A 20440-nucleotide genomic window follows, 5' to 3' on the forward strand; every position below is an offset into this window, starting at 1 on the left:
TGTCTAAAATTCATCAATGTTTTGAAATTTTTACCCATGAAAATTTTCCCAAGGAAAAGTCGAAAATCGAATTTTAGTTTTTGATGCTAAATGACTTAAAAATCCATGAAACGTCGAGATCTGATGTAACCTCAAAAAAATTGTTTTTAATTGAATTGATTTTAACGAAATACGGTTAAAAAACTTGATTTGTTTATTTTTACTGAAATAGTGAGAAACGTGAATGACATCGACTAAAAGCTTGGGTTTACCTGTCACCAGAAAATTGAATGAGTTCATAACTAACATATTTCTTGCTCATGCCCAATAAGTCTAAATTTTTTGCATAGTATGTGATGTAACACTTGTATTACAATTATTAGCGAACATTTGATTAGAAGCTAAATTGTAGTTATTTTTTCATATATAGAATTTTTTTCTGACGATGAAAATTTTTTTCATCGTATTTTTACACTGGACGACACGCAAACGTTTTCGTAGCCAAAAATATCCCCTATGCAAAATTTGAGATAAATCGGACATGATTTAGGGGTGCTCAAAATTAATCAAAACTTTTTTTTATCACAAGGGGGATTTTTTTTTTGTTGTTTTTTATGCCAAAGTACTCAAAATGCATGAATCTTTGAGAATTAGATTTTTGAAAAAAATCGACTATTTTGGGACTTTATCGAATTTAAAAACCGGACGTTACGCAAACATTTCCTAAGCTCTAGAATATGCCCTATGCAAAATTTGAGCTCCATAGGACATAATTTAGGGGTGCTCAAAATCTTGATTTTTTTTTTTAACTTTTGTAACATCAACCCTGATTGCCGCTTGAAGTTCGTTAGTCATACTTCCTTGAGTTGTCACTCTTTTGAAGTAAAAACTTAATATCAATCACAATTCTTGCTCGAAAGAAATACTAAAAAAAATTATCCCAAAACAAATGTAAACACCGGCACCGGTAGCTGCAAACTAATAATTAGGGAAATTCAAAAAATATTTTTTTTGCAGTTCCTGATCATAAAGCTATGTCCATTTAGAATCCGGAATAATAAAATCATCTGTATCTCGGTAACGGATTGACGTACAAATAAGGTTAATACATCAAAACGAGGGTAATTCACTGTACTTTAAGGAAAAATTATTGATACAAATAATTTCTTCTTGTTTCTAGTGAAAATTCGCACCTTCTTCTTTATTCCTTGGCACATTTGTTCCACATTTTGGTCATCTGAGTCGCGTCCCGAGCTGTTTTTCCACTTTTTCCACTTTTCTTAAGCTTCCGCTTCATTACTGCCCAAAATGTCTCGATGGGCCGGAGCTGTGGGCAGTTGCGTGGATTTATGTTTTTATCGATGAAATCTTCGTTATTATCGCGGTACCACTGGATGACTTCCCGGCTGTAGTGGCAACTCGCCAAATCTGGCCAAAACTTCACGGGACCTTTATGGGCTTTATGGAAGGTCGACCGCGGTTTTTGAGACATTCCTCCTTGTACAGCTTCGAGTCCATCGTCTTATTCGTCACAAACACTTAGGTCTTTGCCCCACAGTTGCATATCCCTTGCCAAAATCATCCGTTTTTTTTGCAAGTTTGTCCAAAAAGCAAACTTAAACTTCGCAGGAACTACTCCTCGTGCCGTCACCATGTAGAATTTTTGGCTAGGAAGCTGTCCGAAATCCATTTTGACGTAGGTTCCATCGTCGATGAGCAGGATTATCAACGTGGGTGTGCAGACTTTTTTCTCTCCTTTCGGCTTCCATCTGGAATAATTTTTGACACGCTGCACGAAACTTCGTGAAATTTATACCACAGCAAGTGGGCGCCTAGGTAGACAAACCGCTGTAAAAGAATTCTTTCAGTGCCGCTGCAATACAATAAATTATTCCGGATTCTAAATGGACATAGCTTTAATACCTGGTTTACAGTTTTTCTTTGAGTGATAAAACGGCCTACTTTTCCATACCAACAAAATGGGTGCTTTAATGAACATTATGCAACTCAAATGGGTTGCATAATATTCATTATAGCACTCATTTGGGTGCTATAATGAAAAACGAACACCAGAACAGTAGTTACATGACTATATTTTACTGAATTATCTTGGGTAAGTGTTCAAATAGTGTATTCTCTGCATCGCGTAATAAATTAAATAGTTTTATGGACATGACGCCAAAAATGTCCACATCTATCGCTTCACGACTTATTGAACTATGCGATGTGGCACGATAACATGGAATCCGATTGTTCTCTGCAGCAATATAATGTATTGGCAAGAATGATCATGTGGAGTAAAGCGGATTGTACAATTTTGGTACAGATCTATCAACTTTAAGTCCATTTTTCGTCATTGCAAAAAAAAGCGTGTGCAACTCGTTGCAAAACTCGATTTTTCAGCACTTGTAGTATTTATTCAACTCGGCAAGCCTCGTGGGATACACGTAAAACTCGTGCTGAAAAAATCTTCTTTTCGCAACTTGTTGCACAAACTACTATTCTTCGCCACTCTCAGTCGATTCTGCTCCATATTTTGTGAGTTCTCCGATTGTTTGGGTTGTTTTGGATTGGCCGTTTGAGGTTTGTATGAGGGTTAATATGGAGTAGGAAGGTTGAATTTTTCATTGTACTGGCATTGAGCGCTGGCAAGGTGAGAGCCAATATGACAGGAGGTGACATTCAGAATATTTCACTCAACAGTGATCACATATTGATTGATCAATTTAATAATTATTTATCAGTTTTATACCAGGTTGCGAATTTTCACACGAGGAGTAGCATTGTTGCGTGTTTAGCGTGTTGTGGTGTACATTGAGTGAAGGGTCTGGAGTGTTGCCTTCAACTCGGTTGAACTGAGGCTTTTGCTAGCATAACTAATAATGCGAGGGCTACCATCCGTATCTGAAAATTGTAAAAGAACGGCACCTAATGCCACTGGCGAAGCATCCGCGATCAACCGAGTCTGTAAGCTATTATCGAAGAAGTGAAGGTTTTCGACATCAGCTATTAGGGACTTTACCCTTTCGAAAGCTTGATTCGAAAGCACATAGCCAGCCAACGTCCTCTTCCAGGTTTTCTGCTAACACTTTGCAAGTCTCTTTTCCGGCAAACACATTACATGTCCACTGTAATCAGCCATATTTTATCAGCCTGCCGATCTCTGCATTTTTGTACACACGTATTTTAACGTGCATGCTTCATGGCCATACAAGGCGACTGATGAATTAAAGTGACTATAGCTGGCTACGTAAGCCGTAGACAATCCTACTTGCAGCTGCAACACGTCTTTTCACCTCGTGGCCTACGTCATTACCAAATGTAACAAGTGATTCAAGATATATAAATTCATCAATAACGTTAAATCGCATTCTATCCATTTCCACCACTTGGCCAACACCGTTTGGACTGCCTCGTTCTCTGCCAGCCACCAGGTACTTGGTTTTGACAGAGTTTATGATCAGCCCTATTCTTTCAGTCTCCCGTTTAAAAGGCACGAAAGCCTCTTCCACTGCTCTGCGATCTACACCAATGATGTTGATACCATCCGCCCAACCATAGATCATGTAAGACTTGTTGATAATGTGTCCGTTTCTTTGCACACCAGATCTTCGAATTGCTCATTACAGAGCTAGCAGATTAGCTGCAAAACTGGCCTTTAACAAGGCTGTCAAGAGCAGCAAGAGAGCGTGTTTCGACAACCTGTGCGAAGGAGTTCACGTGAATCCGTGGGGTGACGCCTACAGGATAGCGATGGCCAAGACCGAAGGGAGCTCTTCATCCCTTGAATGGTCCCCGGATAGGTTGACGAGGATTATCTAGGTACTCTTCTCGTCCCGAGCCACAAGTCCCTGGCCTCATCCAACGCAATACTAGCAGCACGCATGTTACATAGGTTACTGCAACTCATATGTGACAAGATTCAGTCACAAACAAGTTGCTGTAACCATTTTTGTTTGACTTGTGCTGCTCAGGAAGGCAATGTGGGTTCTGCCGAAATGGTGGCTCTGGGGACAAACGAAGAGCTACTCGCGGTGGCCAAATCCCTGGTAACGAACAAAGCTCCAGGGCCTGATGGAGTTCCGAACAGCGCTCTCAAGGCAGCAATCATAACGAACCCGAACATGTTCAGGCATGATGCCTTGTTGAGTGCAGATTCCCCGAAAGATGGAATAGGCAGAATTTGGTGTTGTTGCCGAAAGCCGGGAAGCCGCCGGGCGACTCATCGGCGTATGGACCAATCTGTCTTATAGACACGACGGGCAAGTTGCTAGAGAGGATCATCCTCAACAGAGGGTACGGACGGCCTGTCAGGCAATCAGTTCGGTTTTCGCAAGGGTAAGTTAGACACTAAAGTGATTCAAAATTTGACTTTTTTGCCCCCAGATGCTTAAACGGTTGCATTATCCAGTTTAATAATCCACCTAAATTTTTAGTTAATTTGGATGTAATTTGACTTTGAGTGAGCATGCGCAGTTTGAAGTTTGTATAAAAATTACTTTGAAAACAGTTACTTTTAAAGAAAATCGTTCCACAACGCAGATTTGGCAGAAATCGACCAACGTATGTGACCATGCCGAGGAAACTCCGAAGTTCTTCAGCATTGGCTGGAGTCCTGAACGATTTCAATACTTCCGTTTTCCCTTCTGACTGACGAATGCCATGGTTATGGCCCATGAACATGATATCCGTAACTTTGAAGGCACATTTGCTGTGATTCAGCAATACTCCTCTAGATTTCAATGCTTTCAGAGCTTTGTCCAATGCTGCATCGTGCTCCTGTTCGTCCTCGCCGAAGACCAAAACGTCATCAATATAATTGACTGTATTATCGTAGTCAGCCAGGATCTGTTCCATGATCTTCTGGAACATCTCCGGCGCACACGATATGCCGAACATCAACCGCTTATATCGATAAACTCCTTTATCGGTAATAAATGTTGATATGTATCTAAAGATATAACATTTAAATCATTAACAGTTCATTAACTAAGACTTTGTTTATCATACCTGCAAGACTCGTCTAGCTCAATTTGATGAAAAGCATCTTTCACGTCGAGTCTGCTAAAAAATATCGCCTTCCTTAATCGCGGTAGGAAATCCTCAAAACTTGGCATGAAATGATTTTCCCTCTGGATCGCTTCATTTGCTCTGCGCAGAGACGTAAGTCGCCGTTGTCCTTAACAATCGCCACCAACGGTGACAACCATTGGCTGTATTCGTTTACTGCTTCTATGATGTCCAATTTTAGCAACCCATCAAGTTTTTCTTCGATCTTAGTTAGCAATGCTAATGGTGGTCGTCGTACGTGTTGAGCAATTGGGGAAATTTGCTTGTCTATGGGAATACACAACTTGACTCCTTTTATTTTCGGAAACGGTCTTGTGCTGCTTTCTTCGACTGAAGCGACCAATGTGGAGTGTGTACTAGGAAGTCCAATTATCAACACCCCCAGTGCTTTTGCACTCTCTTTGCCAAGAATCGCTTGGGATCCCGATTCTACAACATGAAATGTAGCTTCCGTTTGTAGCTCTTCTCCACGATCGCTGACCGAAACCGACGCCTCAAAAACTTTGAGAACTTTTAATGGTTCGGCATTCTTTCCATATGGTCGAAATGTCAACTGGCATTTGTTACGAGGATTTTTCATTTCAAGTCCTTGCAACACCAAGCGCCTCCATGTCTGCTCATCTATGAGGTTTTTTACCGACCCTGAATCGATCATCATTTCGACCAAAATACCGCCGACTCGAACTGGTATCATTTCCTCTCTGTCGCAGATATTATAGATGAAACATTCGTTTTCTTCCGAATTATGATCGCTTCTGCTGAAAATTGCATTACAACGACGCCTTTTTAAATCATTGTTCGGAATCCAATCCCGACGCTTGCCATGTTCTATCTGTCCCGTCGATTTGCAGCGTTTGGCAAAGTGTCCTACTTTCCCGCACTTGTCGCATATTTTGTTCCTTGCAGGGCAATTAGCGTCATTTGCCAAATGGCCTCTCCACCCACATCTGGCGCATTCGAGTCTGGTGGTTGACGTAGTAGGTGCAGAGACATGCAGTTTGTTAACCATGTTCGTGCTCGCAACTGTAGAGGTAGATGACATTTGTGTTGCTTGGAATTTCACAGAAGAGTATGAGTTAATCATCTTGGTCAGCTCAGTTAGTGTCAAATTTTCCTTCTGCAACAATTGCTCCTTAAGTTCAGACGGAGCGAGAAGGATTAGCTTATCAATGACACTTATTTGAAGACTTTCTTCCTTTGAACTACCAAAGTTGCATTTTGCTGCCTGTTCCACAGCCCTTAACAAAAATTTCTCCAGTGACTCCCCATCGTTCGGTTTCAATGTCCAGAACATATACCGTTCAAAAGTTTCGTGATGCTGAGGGGCAAAGTAATCGCCCAGCTTACTGATGGCCACGTCAAACGGCTTTATGCCCTTCTCAATGTCCTCCTCGACATCCGCATCCGGTAATGAACCGAATACCTCCTGCACATCTGGACCAGTCTTGGCTAGGAAAATGTACTTTAATTTTGTCTGATTCTTCTCCTCATTAGCAAGAGCAATGTACTCAAAATTGCGCTTATACTTCAGCCATTCATCTCGAACGCGACTGCAGGGGAGAGTTTTGAAGTTAAACGGTGGCACATTAAATTTGTCCATGATATGTGACGTTGAAGTTGTTTCCTGCGATATTCAATTCTTCCCTTTCGACTTCGAGAGCCTCCTTGTCCACATTTGAGTTTTCCGGCTTCGGGAGCCACCAGATTATCCTGCGTTCAAATTTCTTGGCTTGAAGCCGCCGTGTTTGATCACGTTTATTTTCGCGGGCTTCGAAAGCCACCACAGGTTATCCTGCGTTCCGTTTTCCGTACGACTTCGAAAGCCACCACAGCCGTGCTGTGTTCAATTAATACGGCCTCCAGGGCCACCACAGAGACCTGCGTTCAAGTCGTCGGCTTCGTGAGCCACCACAGCGATGCTGTGTTCAATCAATACGGCCTCCGGGGCCAGCACAGAGTTGTGTCTTGGTTTTCGGCTTCGTAAGCCACCGCAGTTTGACTGCGTTCAGTTTAGCCTATCATATAAACAAGAAAATAACCTCAATTTCTCTGCAAATATACTTTTCCACATAACTCAACTCTTACCGAGTAAAACGATTGTTCGCTTCGTATTTAACGGGTTCTCCGCCTCGTCGCCAATTTGTGGGAACTGCCACAACGTTAGTAATATTAATTAAAACGGCACAACTTCCAGTACAACAGTAATCTGTTCGATATCTTGTCACACGTCACTCGTTGATCAATTCTTTTTGCCTTTCTCGTACAACTAAGTTGTACCGAAAGGCTATCATTTCACTCCAAAATCGAACTTTTGATAGAAGTCCCGGAGACCCATAGTGTTATATATCATTCGACTCAGCTCGATGAGCTGAACAAATGTCTGCCTGTCCGTGTGTGCGTGTGTGTGTGTATGTGTGTGCGTGTGTGTGTGCACAAAATGCCATAAAAAACATTAGCCAAATTTTCACATAGAAACTCTTAACCGATTTTCTTGCAACAAGTTGCATCCGACAGAGACTAAAACGCTGTTGATCACTATTGAATTTCATAATAATTGCAAATTGCAAAAAATAGATAATATTAAAATAGTGATGAGACATAGTCACATAGAACAATAATGTGTTATGAAAAATGCCTTGCATCTATGAATATTTTATCCGTGGCTTCCCATTAAGAGTTTCATCGTACTATAAAGATGCTCGTGTTGCACGCATTTAGGCGTAACTATGCTCTTCGTTCAGTTTCATAGTACTATGAAATTGTCCGAAAGTCTAAATTCGAACATAGGAAATTCGAGAAACTTTTGGCAGCGCCATCTGTCGTCTACTAGTGTAAATTTTCTATCATAACATTAGACGGTGTAACTGTTTTGCCTTTCTTGTACATCATCGAGGTGTAAGCATAAAGGCTACATTTATTACCTTTTTGCGCGAGAAAGGCGCCATCACCGCTAGGTGGATTAATCTGGGTTTTTCATGCTCGGCTCGCTGTCGTTGCAATCTACACGTTGACGGTGAATTACTCATTATGTTCATCGATTGAACCATCGATAGGTAGTTCGCTGGCGCTACCACAAAATGTAAAAAAATCAATTAACTAGACTGGAAAGCAATCTGTATTTTGTCAAATATGTCCGATTTCTTCAATGCTCAATGCGTTCATATTTTTTTCCCAGTTGACGCTACATCCTCCTCTGTGACGTTGCTGCCTAACAAAACATGAGCATGATGACCGTGCATTTTGTAGTTGCTACTCCGTGATTGACCAGAGGGACTAGGGAACCAATGGATAGAAACATGGGATTTTCTCTCCAACCTCAATGTACACAGTACGAGTTTTTGCCTTTCTCGTATACTAAGTATACGTAAAGGCTATATGATCACTCCAAAACCAATCTTTTGATAGAAGGCTCAAAGACCCATAGTGCTATATACCAATCGACTCAGCTCGACGAATTGAGGTGATGTCTGTGTGTGTGTATGTATGTGTGTGCGTGTGTGTATGTGTGTATGTGTACAAATTTTGTAGACATACTTTTTGGAACTTAGCATTACCCGATTTACTCGCATTTATTCGACGGGGAATGTGGTCCCATTATTTGCTATTGAAAATTGGCCTGATTGAACATTGCATTTCGGAATTATTGAAAAATCATTGTTTTTTCCCAAGGGTCCCCCCTTGGAAAAATAATTTCAAAATCGAAATTTTTTTTTTTCAGGTGTGGTGGGAATGCATAGTAATTAATGCCAAAACATGCAAAATGATACAAAATACGGGATCTATACCCCTAATGTGTTTTTTTTACCTTTCCTGTGTGATTTTTTCAGTACATTTTACGATGCACGAGAAAGGCATCATCGCCGCTAGGTGGATTAATCTGGGTTTTTTTAATAGGCGATAACGGCGCTGGCCACGTCCTCACGGTCTATCGGGGATGGGAAGGAATTGATGATGCAATCACTCGCCCACTGCAAGCCGAGAACACCTTTGCACTCGCCACGAGTTCATGCGTATTTTTATTGGTTTTATGGCAGAGGTCTTGGTTAACGGGTTTCCAATGTTATATTAATGAAAGGATGGTCTAGTTGAATGCCGGTCCGAGCTTTTTCGCTTATTTCGAATTCTAACAGTGACCTGTTAAAACTAGTTAAGTTGTAGGTATAGAGGATAGAAGATGGAAACGGTATGAAAGCCCATTTCCAATTCTAGCGATTGCTAGAACGTGCACGACCTCCTGCGTATGACGCAGAAGTTAAAGCCATATGACCACCAAGTTGTCAGTGTTTTGTTGCTGTCTATCAGAGTAATGTATATTATGTACTACGGCAATTATGAACTGCGAGTTTTCTAATCCGAGCTACTATTTTAGATTGATATATCAAGAGTCCAATAGTTACTTACCACCTTCAGCATGGTCTTACGTTGTAGCCGCACACTAACGACTAACTATTGGATTGGACACATTAATTAAATTTTCAGTCTCCTTATTAGCTTTCCCAATTCTAATTTTTAACGTTTTACTCAATTTTCGAATTGCATAATTTGTCCACTCTACCGTTACTTTTATTAATGATCAAATTTACCACTTTTTCCCGACATGTCATTTTTTGTTAGATTTTTCTATTTTGCCTGAATTACCAATTTAGCCACATTTTTTGTTATTTGAACAGTTTTGTTAAGCCCGTATTAGTTTATTTTACACAAATTGTTCGTTTCCTGTTTATATTTTTTCTCTAATGTGTTATATTTCCTTGATTTACTATTTTTTCTCCACTATACTATACTTGCCGAATTAGCCCATAATACTAATTTCACTAATTTTGAAGTCAAAAGTATCTAAATAACAACAAGCTGCTTCCAGTAGCTCGGTTGTCATACTTGCATCTACAATGTCGACCACACTGAAGGTGGCTACATACTAATCTAAGACCGATTTGGAATGTTTTGTCCTACTTTTTCTGTCTTGTACATTTTACTCTTTTTCGATTAAAAATTATTATTTACAATATGTTCTGCCAGTAAAATGTTTTGTTTTCATTTCATTTGATCTCTATTTATAAATTGAGTTTGCATTTCCTTTTAAGGCAATATATCTTATGACCGGATGGACCAATTTGCAAGATTTCCTCACTAATCCATTCATCTTGAGACCAGCTGTGTTTATATACCCAAAAAGTTTGCAAATATGCAATATTGAAAAATCCTTAAAATTACAAAAATAGGATGAGTTGTAAGGAAAATCAATGCGATCGCACGAAAATTGATCTAGAGTGCAGTGTCGCAAACAATTCAAAATTTGACATTTAAAACATTTAGAATGCCTGAGCAACGCAGGCTGTGTTCGGCAAGTTGCGAAATAAAATCGCATAAACAAGTAATTAAAAAGATATTTAAATAGTAAAAATATTAAAATATGTAAGAAATCTATCATTTTGTAATGGCGTTATCAATTGGATTTAGTTCACCTTATTAACTTTGCTGACTGAGAAATCGTTAAACTTTATCGCCTTGCGACACTTGAGAAATGATGAAACGAACTGAAATTATATTCAAATTTCTGCTTGTTCAATTCGAGTACCGAACTTGATAATCCACAACAAATCCGAAAATAACCAACATTAATTTTCTTCCTAGCTAATAAGTAATGCCGTTAAAGAACAACTATACAATCCTGCGGAAATTGTAATTAATGCGATATAGGTATTTTGCTAAGCTGATTCGTTCGAAGATATTTGTTTAAAGCTGACAATAATTTATATTTGTCAAATTTAAATTGAACATGAATTTGTTGATAAGAAAATTATTTTGAGCTTTTTAGTGGAATGTTTTCACCTGTCATAAGACGAGTTTATACAATCCCATTGAATTCCACCACTTAATTGTATCTGAAGACGGCCTTACTTTTGAGGTCGAAATACGTATCTGTCAAGATACAATTAAGTGGTGGAATTCAATGGGATTGTATAAACTCGTCTTATGACAGATGAATTTGTTTCCAAATTGTTCGCTCAAAATTCATATAAATAGAAGTTCAGATAGCATTTAATCCGATAGCCATCATAAGCATCGCAATCACCAATAAACAAGCCTCAAGAACTGAGGAAACCCATCTGTAGGTTGAGAATATGTAGACGTAGAGTATCGATTTTGCACCTGAAGACATAACCTCTTCAATAGCTCTGTCACCAATCTGTACCGAAAACTACGGAGCGCTAATGAAAACAACGATAAATTTAACGTTAAACGCTTTCTCAGACCAAGCGAACTGCTTCAGACTACCTGTACGTAGCATTTCTCGTTCTACACTTTCGTTTCTTATCCAGTTTGTGCGGCTGGCTAATATCACACCCTAGTCGAGTTATATCCATCCCATTTCCTATTACACAAACCTGTGAACAGTTCCAAGCCAACAGACACCACACACTACTCCACGCCACACCGAGAAAATTCGTAACCTCACATCTCATGAACCCTAAAAATATCCCACCTCACGGACCTTTCCTATTCTGGCTGAGCCATCTCCTCCTCTCACTTTCGCGTGCAACTCTGCGCTGTTTCTACCTTCCTCCGAATCGTGCACCGTAAGACTGTAGTCTTCGCTAACTCTGTATCGCTCGTAACCCAACAAGCTCAGTTCAGTAGCAATAGAAAATCGACTACTAGCAACGTCATCGATTTGGATCGACCACATCGAGCATCGGCATCGCTCCACACCATAGCTCTGACTTGCCTACATAACATCACTACCGAGCCTCCTAATGCCTTTTTATCTTTACGTACTTACGCTCCTCTGACAGCTTACTAGCTCTAACCTGCAAGCTCACGCACTGGCAACCTTCTTCGCTGTATTGTTTGGTAGCAAGCCTGTTGTACTCTCAAATCGTAGCCCGTAGCTGATCCACAGTGGTCCCAGTCAGTAATTCTCATCCATAAGACATGCGCTTCGTACTAATCTACAGTAGACGCTTGGAAACGATATATGCGGAATTCTGAGGGTAGATTCTAACTAATTTTGATTTTGTTATTTATTTCGTGCGTTTGTCCAAACTTCCTTGCGCGGCATTGTAGAGGAAGCAGTAACAGCAATCGTAATCGCGGAAACCAGCAGTACATCACTGATACACAGTCGACTATATCCGCCAACCGAGGAACCCATCCACCGTAAGTTGAACACGTGATTCAAGCGATCCCATTCGATTCACTCTTTCAATTATCGTGCTCCCCGCAGACGTGCTCGCCCGACGCTGAAGCCTGCACAGAACATCGTTTCGAAAGCGCAGGAGTTCATCGACATCTACCGCTACCCACCGAGCCGACCAGAACCTCTATACCCACAGCCGACCCCCGACAAGACTGCTGCCAAGTGCCGCAAGGACGTATGCCTGCTGCCGGATTGCTACTGCGGCGGAAAGGACGTACCCGGAGAATTGCCCGTCGAGCAGGTGCCCCAGATTGTGCTGCTAACCTTCGACGATTCCGTAAACGATCTGAACAAACAGCTGTACCAGGATCTGTTCGAGCGTGGACGTGTCAACCCGAACGGCTGCCCCATTTCGGCTACCTTCTACGTGTCGCACGAGTGGACCGACTACAGTCAGGTGCAGAACCTGTACTCCGATGGACACGAGATGGCATCCCACACCGTATCGTAAGTTTCATTTTTGAGTAAGACCTATTAGACCTAAATGGGTAATTCAATTTTTATTTTGAATTACAGTCACAGCTTCGGTGAAGCATTCTCGCCGAAGAAGTGGGCCCGCGAAATCGCAGGTCAGCGGGAGATTCTCTCCGCGTACGGTGGCGTCAAGCTGGAGGATGTCCGCGGTATGCGCGCTCCGTTCCTGTCCATCGGTGGCAACAAGATGTTCAAGATGCTGCACGACTTCAACTTCACGTACGACTCGTCGATGCCGGTGTACGAAAACCGTCCGCCGAGCTGGCCCTACACGCTCGACTACAAGATCTTCCACGACTGTATGATTCCGCCGTGTCCAACCAAGAGCTATCCAGGTGAGTATAGTGAGAGCAAGCAGGGAAACCTTTTCAAGTGAGACCTAAGTTGAGACTCGGAAACCACTGAACCGATCAGCGTGAAAATTTGTATGAAGGGTTTTTGGAGCCGAAGAAGGTTTTATGATGGATTGAGATCCCTCCCCCTCTAGAAAGGGGAGGTTCCATACAAATGAAACAAAAATTTCTACACAACTCGAGATTTAATCAAGAAAAAAAAACAAAATTGGCATGTGAAAAAGATTCACATTTGCCCCTTCAGAATATGTACTTCATCAAAAATGTACAAATGGTCGAAAAGGACAGAAGGTCGAAAGGACAAAACGTCGAACGGGACAGAAAGGCGAAAAGACAAAACGTCGAAAGGGGCAAAAGCTCGAAAATATCCAAAGGTTGAAAGGAACAAAAGGTCGAAATAGACAAAAAACTGAAACGTTGATCATCAATCTCGCACAATACAAACTTTATTCATTTCTTAAGTCAACAATCTTTTTTATCTCTAACAGAACTATCTAGATATTCATAATATTGTTTCATAGTAATTATCATTCTTCAACTTTGATTGATGATATTAGTGTATTACTTCTACTTGAAGTTGAATGCATTTCACAAATTCCTTTACAATACACCCAACTTGTTATCAACTTGTTCTTGTTTGACGTTTGGTCCTTTTCGGCCTTTTGTCCCTTTCAACCTTTTGTCCCTTTCGACCTTCTGTCCTTTTTGACGTTTTGTCTTATCGACTCTTGTCCTTTCGACCTTTTGTCTCTTGACCTAGTGTCATAGATTCTGATTTTTCATTGCTCATGCGATAAGTTCCGGCAAACTGACGTAAGACCGAAACGTTTCTGCACACAAAGCTTGATACACAAAGGGTTCAAGGAAAATTTGTTATCTTGAGCTATGTTTTGTAGCTTTTTATCGTCATCCGAAATTAGTCCTTTTTAAATGCATACACTAGTGTCAAAATGTCGTGTTTGATAGAGGAATTTTATTTTAAATGGCGCTTGTTCAAATCATGAATGGCGTTTAAAAAGATGTTCAATATCTGATTTTTACGGTTTTAGGAAAAAAGCAATCAATTGAATTATTCGATCAAATGCTTTCTCGCAAGGGCATAACCAGAGGGGGGGGGGGGGGCAGGCGGGTACTGAAATGAATTCCCTTAAACATGTGCACTTTACGATCCAACCATATACAGAAATAGATGGTTGAAATTCAAAAGATTCCCAAAACCTATTAGGGCATCCAGGATCCATAATATGTGAAAGTTCAAAACAACTCGAAACATTTCGGGCTCAAAAATTCTCCTTGAAATCCTTCTAGAAGCTCCCCTGGGAACTTCTGAATTCCTCCGGAAAGTTATTCACAAATTCCTCTGAAAATCGTTCGAAAATCCTTCTCATGTAATTATAATTCCTCCTTATCTAGAAACCCCCCACTAAATTTGTTTTAGGAAATTCACGAGGAAATTCCTTGAAGTTTCTTTTCTTCTCTCCAAGATTTACTTCTAGATATTTCTTCGGCTTTTCTCTCTTCAGGAAGAATCCGGCATTTCCTTCAGGCATGCATTCGAGAGTTCCGTCAAGAATACATACGGAATTTCTTCCCAAAATTCTACCAGAAGTTTCTTCAAAAATTTATGACGGAAATCCTCCGATTCATATAATTTCACTTGTAAATCTATAAGAAATTCCTTCGGAAATTCTTCTAGGAACTCCTCCGGGCATTCCTCTCGGAACTCTTCCTTTAATTCCTCCGGGATTACTTCCAGGAAATTTTCCTGTAATACCTCCAAACATTCAATAGCGAAATCATCTAACATTCCAATCTGGAATTCTTTTCGCAATTACTTCAGAATATCCTTCAAGAAATCCTCTAGAAATATCTTCATGAATTTCTCCTGGAATTCGTCCAAGTATTTCCCCAGAAATTCTTACAGGTATTTTTTCGGGAGTTTTTTCAGGTACTTCTCCAGGAATTCCTTCAGGAATTTCTCCGGGAGATTTTCCGTGGAAGTGTACTAGAATTCCTTCCGGACTTCACTCGGAATTTACTCGGATATCTGCCAAGAGTTCTTCCAGAAATTTCTTCGGAACAATCCGCAGGGATTTTTTTCGGCAATTCATCTGGGAATACTTTCAGGATTTCATCTGGGAATTTCTGCATTAGTTCCTTTAGGAACTTCTCTAAGAATTATTTCAGGACTTCCATGTGGGAATTCCTCCGGAAGTGCTTGTGGAAGTTCCTCCGGGAGTTCTTCCAGGAGTTTTTCCAAGAAATTCTCTGGTAATGCCTCCAGGAACTTCACAGGGAATTCCTGGACAATATTTGGCAGGAATTTCACGGGAAATGGGATTTCGGAAGTTCCTTCAGAAATATTTTTTATCTTCCTCTAGGGTATTCCACCGGATGTTCCTCTGAAGTTCCACCAGTAGCTACTTCGGGAATTCAATCAGGCTTTCTTCAAGGAATTCATTTAGCATTTCTTTAGGCATTTATCTACAAATTCTTCCAGAAGTTCCTCGGAGAATATCTCTGGGAGTTCTTACGAGAATTCCTCCGGGAGATTCTTTTAAGAATTCTTCCATGAGTTCCTCCTGGAGTTCTTACGGAAGTTCCTTTGGGAGTTCATCCTAGAATTCTTACGAGAGTTCCTCCAGGATTTCCTCCAGAAATTCTTCCTGTAGTTCTTCAATAAATTCCTCCAGAAGTTCCACTGGCAGTTTCTCTGAAAATTTCTCCGGAAATTCCTATAGAAAATCCCCCGGATTTCTAGAGTTCCTCCGGAAATTACTCTGGGAGTTCCTCCGGGAGTTCCTTTTCAGAGAAACACCCGGAGGAACTGCCGGTGAAACTCCCGGAGGGATTCTCGTAGAAACTGCTGGTGGATCTCCCGGAGGAATTCCCGAAGGAACTGCCGGAGGAGCTCCCGTAAGATCTCCCGTAAGAACTCCCGGAGGAATTTCAGGAGGAACTCCTAGAAGAATTCCTAGAGGACCTCCCGGATGAACTCCCAGAGAAACTATCGGAAGAACTTAATGTCCAGCTTAATTTCTGAAGAAAATGATTTTCCTAAATGATTTTCTGAAAAAAGCCTGAATAATTTCCTGGAATAGCTTCTGGTGGAACTCCCGGAGGAATTTCCAGAGAAACTCCCGGATGAATTGCTGGTGGAATTCCCGGAGGAACTCTCGAAGGAATTTTCTGGAAGAATTTCTGAAGAAACTCGCGGGAGAATTTTCAAAGGAATCCCGGGGAAACTACCAAAAGCATTCTCGAAAACAAGAGAATTCATCTTATAGACAAATCTCGTCTAGCTGAAACCTTTGTTGGACCATCATCATCATCAGAGGACCTCCCGGAGAATTCCCTGCTCGGAGCTCGCAGAGAAAATCTCGGAGGAGCTTCTGGTGGAAAATCTATATAAATTCCTGAAGAAGCCTAAATAAATTCCAATTCTGCCGAAATTCCTGGAAGAATTTTCAGAAGAACTGCCGATAGAACTTCCGGAACAATTCTCGAAGGAAATCCTAGAGAAATTCTTGGTGGAAATGCCGGGGGAACTCCTGGGAGAATTCCAGGAGTTTCAACCGGAATTTTTTTTCAGGATTTCATTGCGAATTAATCTAGGAATTCCTCCGAAAATTCCATTCTTGATTTCATTTTCGGTATAATTTCTGTATAAATTTCCGGTGGAATTCCTGGAGAAATTCTTTGAAATTTTCACAAGAAATTATTCGAAACAAACGGAAAATTTTATGGAATTTACACAAGAAATTCGAAGATATTTCGTGAAATTCTCAGGAATGTTTACTGGCAATTCTGCGGAATTTCCACGGAATATTCTTATTCCTATAAATTATGGGAAACAGCACGAAATTATTTGAATTATTGCAGGGAATTCTGCAGAACTTATAAAGAAGTTCGTGAAAATTTTTTTGGAGTAAATAATGGTGGAATTTTCGGATCAATTCCCGGCAAAATTTATGGTGGAATTCCTGAAGACACTGCCGAAGAAGTTGCTGGAGGCATTCCTAAAGAATCCCTGATAGAATTTCGGATAGAATGCCAGGAGCAATTGTCGAAGGAATTCCTGGAGAAAGCTTGTATATTGATTTTTCTGCCTATTTTATAATAAATATTATTTCAGAGAGGATTTGTTTAGAATTCAGATGTATGGTTCTAGTTTTCTTATACTTATGGAAGAATGCAGGATTTTTATAATAATTTTTCTTAGCCGATTTTATATTTTTTCTGAATACTAAGTTCGTTAATATTTTTCTCACTTTATTTAAAAATATCTGATGAGCAATAAATCACGCATTTTTAAATCCATTATTGTTTTAATTGTTTCGATTTGGTTTCATGTGTTAATATTCATGTGTTTTTATGAAACTACTATAAAACTACGATTTAGAAGACCAAAAAAGTTGCCCCCCCTCCCCCTTCTCGAAATCCTGGCTACGCCCATGCTTTCTCGAGCACTTGTTCGAAAAAGGCATTTCTAAATTACAACACACCTATTTGTTTCTTTTTTCTTAGGTGTTTGGGAAGTTCCTATGGTAATGTGGCAGGATCTGAACGGCGGCCGCTGCTCAATGGGTGACGCCTGCTCCAACCCACCGGACATCGACGGTGTCTACAAGATGATCATGAAGAACTTCGAACGTCACTACACTACCAACCGTGCGCCATTCGGACTGTACTATCACGCAGCCTGGTTCACGCAGCCGCACCATAAGGAGGGCTTCATACAGTTCCTGGATACGATCAACTCGATGAAGGACGTCTGGATCATCACCAACTGGCAGGCCCTGCAGTGGGTGCGCGATCCCACGCCCCTGTCCCGTGTCAACTCGTTCCAACCGTTCCAGTGTAACTATTCGGTAAGTGATCGCCTTTCAGCGTGTCGTGATCAAATCGTAACATCTCGTTACTCTTACTCCACAGGACCGTCCCAAGCGCTGCAACAACCCGAAGGTATGCAACCTGTGGCACAAATCCGGCGTCCGTTATATGCGCACGTGCCAGCCCTGTCCCGAAATCTACCCGTGGACCGGCAAGACCGGAATCCGCTCGTCACGGATCGACAACGACATCGAAGTGGCCGACACGAACTAAGTCATAGGCAAAATGTACTGAAAGCCCCGCGAAACAGATGAAACTTTATTTTGTTTGTGTATAAGAGAGAGAAAATTTTATATGGATTTGTTAGAGCGAGAAGAAAATGAGTCAAGAAAATCGGTCGCCATTGGAAAGATATGAGGCCCGAGGGGTCCACCGACTAATCGGTACAAAATGAAACATTTTGAAAGTCTAGCTGATTCTTTTCTTTTCTCCGGCGCAAGGTTAAAAGAAATGCAATTCAACTATGATCTTTTTGTTTCATTTTATTTACTTCCACACAAGTCGGTGTGATTTTCCCAGGGCTGTTATTTTTCGATGACGATGAAAAAACTGTTCACGAAAGCCTTAGGTTAAGTGTTTAGAATTAGGTAACGTATAAAACAAAGCTTCGCACTCACTTTTTCACCTCTCCATGATAATTGGTAATTTATTGAGTAAGGGGATCTGCTTCCCGAAAAACTTTATTCTTCGTCGCAAGCGATCGGAGAAAAGTTCTTCTGATATTATATTCATTAAGTTATCATCTTTGGTTTTCTGTAAATATGTTTTCTACTGCAAACATCATTCATCGAAAATGAGAAGAGAATTCCGTGGAACGAAAACATGACAAATACTCACTCAGTAGTGTAATCAAAATCTTCATCGAAAAAACTATAACCTATTAGACTTACTCGACTTACAAACCAAACCCGAAAAGAAAACCTAAAGTGGTGAAAAGTAGCACATTGCCATAAAAAATATCAACGGGTTTAGTCTTCCGAGAAGCCCACAAGCTGCCTTAACCTGTAAATTCGTTGCTACAAAACAAAATCCAACCATTGAGTCTATTGTCGTTAGCTAGGTGTCCGGATTCATCGTCATCATGAAATTTCCTTCAAATCCATGTTTTGTATAAACTAAAAAAAAAACATTTTATTGTAAATTTTATTTTCCTTGCAAATTGCTTCTCTACGAACGAAGATAAACTTACGACGATGGATCGCATACCTGGATAACATAATACTTAATAATAAATGGGAATCCGAGTTCAAAAACGAAGCAAACACTAAATTTGAAATCATTTTGAGCAGACTTGATTAAGACACTTGTAAAACGAATTGAAATCTAAGAGAAAAGAATGACACTAAAATTGAATAGTGATATATTTATAGCTAGTTAGAAAATAAATTATAGTAAAAGAAAAGCTGTTGCTAGAACAAATCTCTAATCGTAAGACTAAAAGAAAAAGCAATCTATTGTACATAGGTAAGGTTTATTCAATCGATTCCATATATTTTCTACTCCACTAAACATCTTCACATATATGCTCTATTTTTAACTACTTTTAAGACGAAGAGTACAGAGATCGACTTCTTGAGTTATCGACTTTCCGTTTCGACAAACAGACATCGCACACGACAAAGTCCTATGCATTCATATTTTTGCCACAAATTCAATAAACTGCCTCTGCTTTCTAAGAGATCTTTATATATTTTTTTAATCGTTTTGTAAGATTTTGTCTATAACAATACGTGTACTTTAGTGATATGTAGCGAGGGAGATAGAGAGAAGTTTATCCGTAACAGAAAATGCACTATTTTCACAACTAAAAAGAGACAACTACGAAAGATAAACTCCAGGAGAAAAATGGAATATCTTTACCGAAAATGTATTGTATAAACGAAAAGAGTAGAACCTACACCATGCTGTCTGCTGACGAAACATGCACAAAATAGGTACGACTAGATCGGTGATGTGATAAGCAATAAAATTGGATAAAATGTCAAAGCAAAACAAAAAACATTTACTGTATCGGAAGTAAAACAATAAAATATGACAAATTTTTAATAACTGTTTGGCTTTTAATGAAGTGAAGATTTTCCTGAAATCCTGGTATTTTCATAACTTTGACAATTTTCAACCGATTTAGATAATTTTGACAGTTTTGCAACTCATATACTTTTTGCCAATTGTCAAGGTTTACAGCTTATGCCCATGGTTATACAAGAAATCTTTGAAGTAAGACTTAAGAGTCTACACGCGTAACCAAAAGGCTATCAACCAATTTCAAATATATTACATGCTCATTGCGCTTCTTAGAATAGTCGGTGTTCACAGTATATGTTCTAGGTTCCAAAAACCCCTGGAGTAAGGCCTCAGTCATCCAAAAAAAACCCTGGAATAAGATCTTAAGGTCTGCTAGCGTAACCAAAGGTCTATCGTGCAAATTCAAAAACTGTACGTGCTCTTTATGGTGCTTAGCATATAGTGC

At 40.1% G+C, this 20440-nt stretch overlaps 1 protein-coding gene across 1 annotated transcript in view; it reads left to right on the forward strand.

The window, feature by feature from the left end:
- Positions 1 to 20019, forward strand: part of LOC134212662 (mucin-2) — a 33234-nt gene extending 13215 nt beyond the window's left edge. The window contains exons 9-13 of the mRNA XM_062690707.1: positions 12118 to 12210; positions 12278 to 12697; positions 12767 to 13059; positions 17605 to 17948; positions 18013 to 20019. Of these exons, the coding sequence (XP_062546691.1) occupies positions 12118 to 12210; positions 12278 to 12697; positions 12767 to 13059; positions 17605 to 17948; positions 18013 to 18183 (1321 nt within the window). The 3' untranslated portion in view covers positions 18184 to 20019. The remainder of the gene's footprint in view (positions 1 to 12117; positions 12211 to 12277; positions 12698 to 12766; positions 13060 to 17604; positions 17949 to 18012) is intronic.
- Positions 20020 to 20440: the final 421 nt, after the last annotated feature.

Source organism: Armigeres subalbatus, chromosome 2 (genome assembly GCF_024139115.2).
Source record: "Armigeres subalbatus isolate Guangzhou_Male chromosome 2, GZ_Asu_2, whole genome shotgun sequence".
In the NCBI taxonomy this organism is placed as follows: domain Eukaryota; kingdom Metazoa; phylum Arthropoda; class Insecta; order Diptera; family Culicidae; genus Armigeres; species Armigeres subalbatus.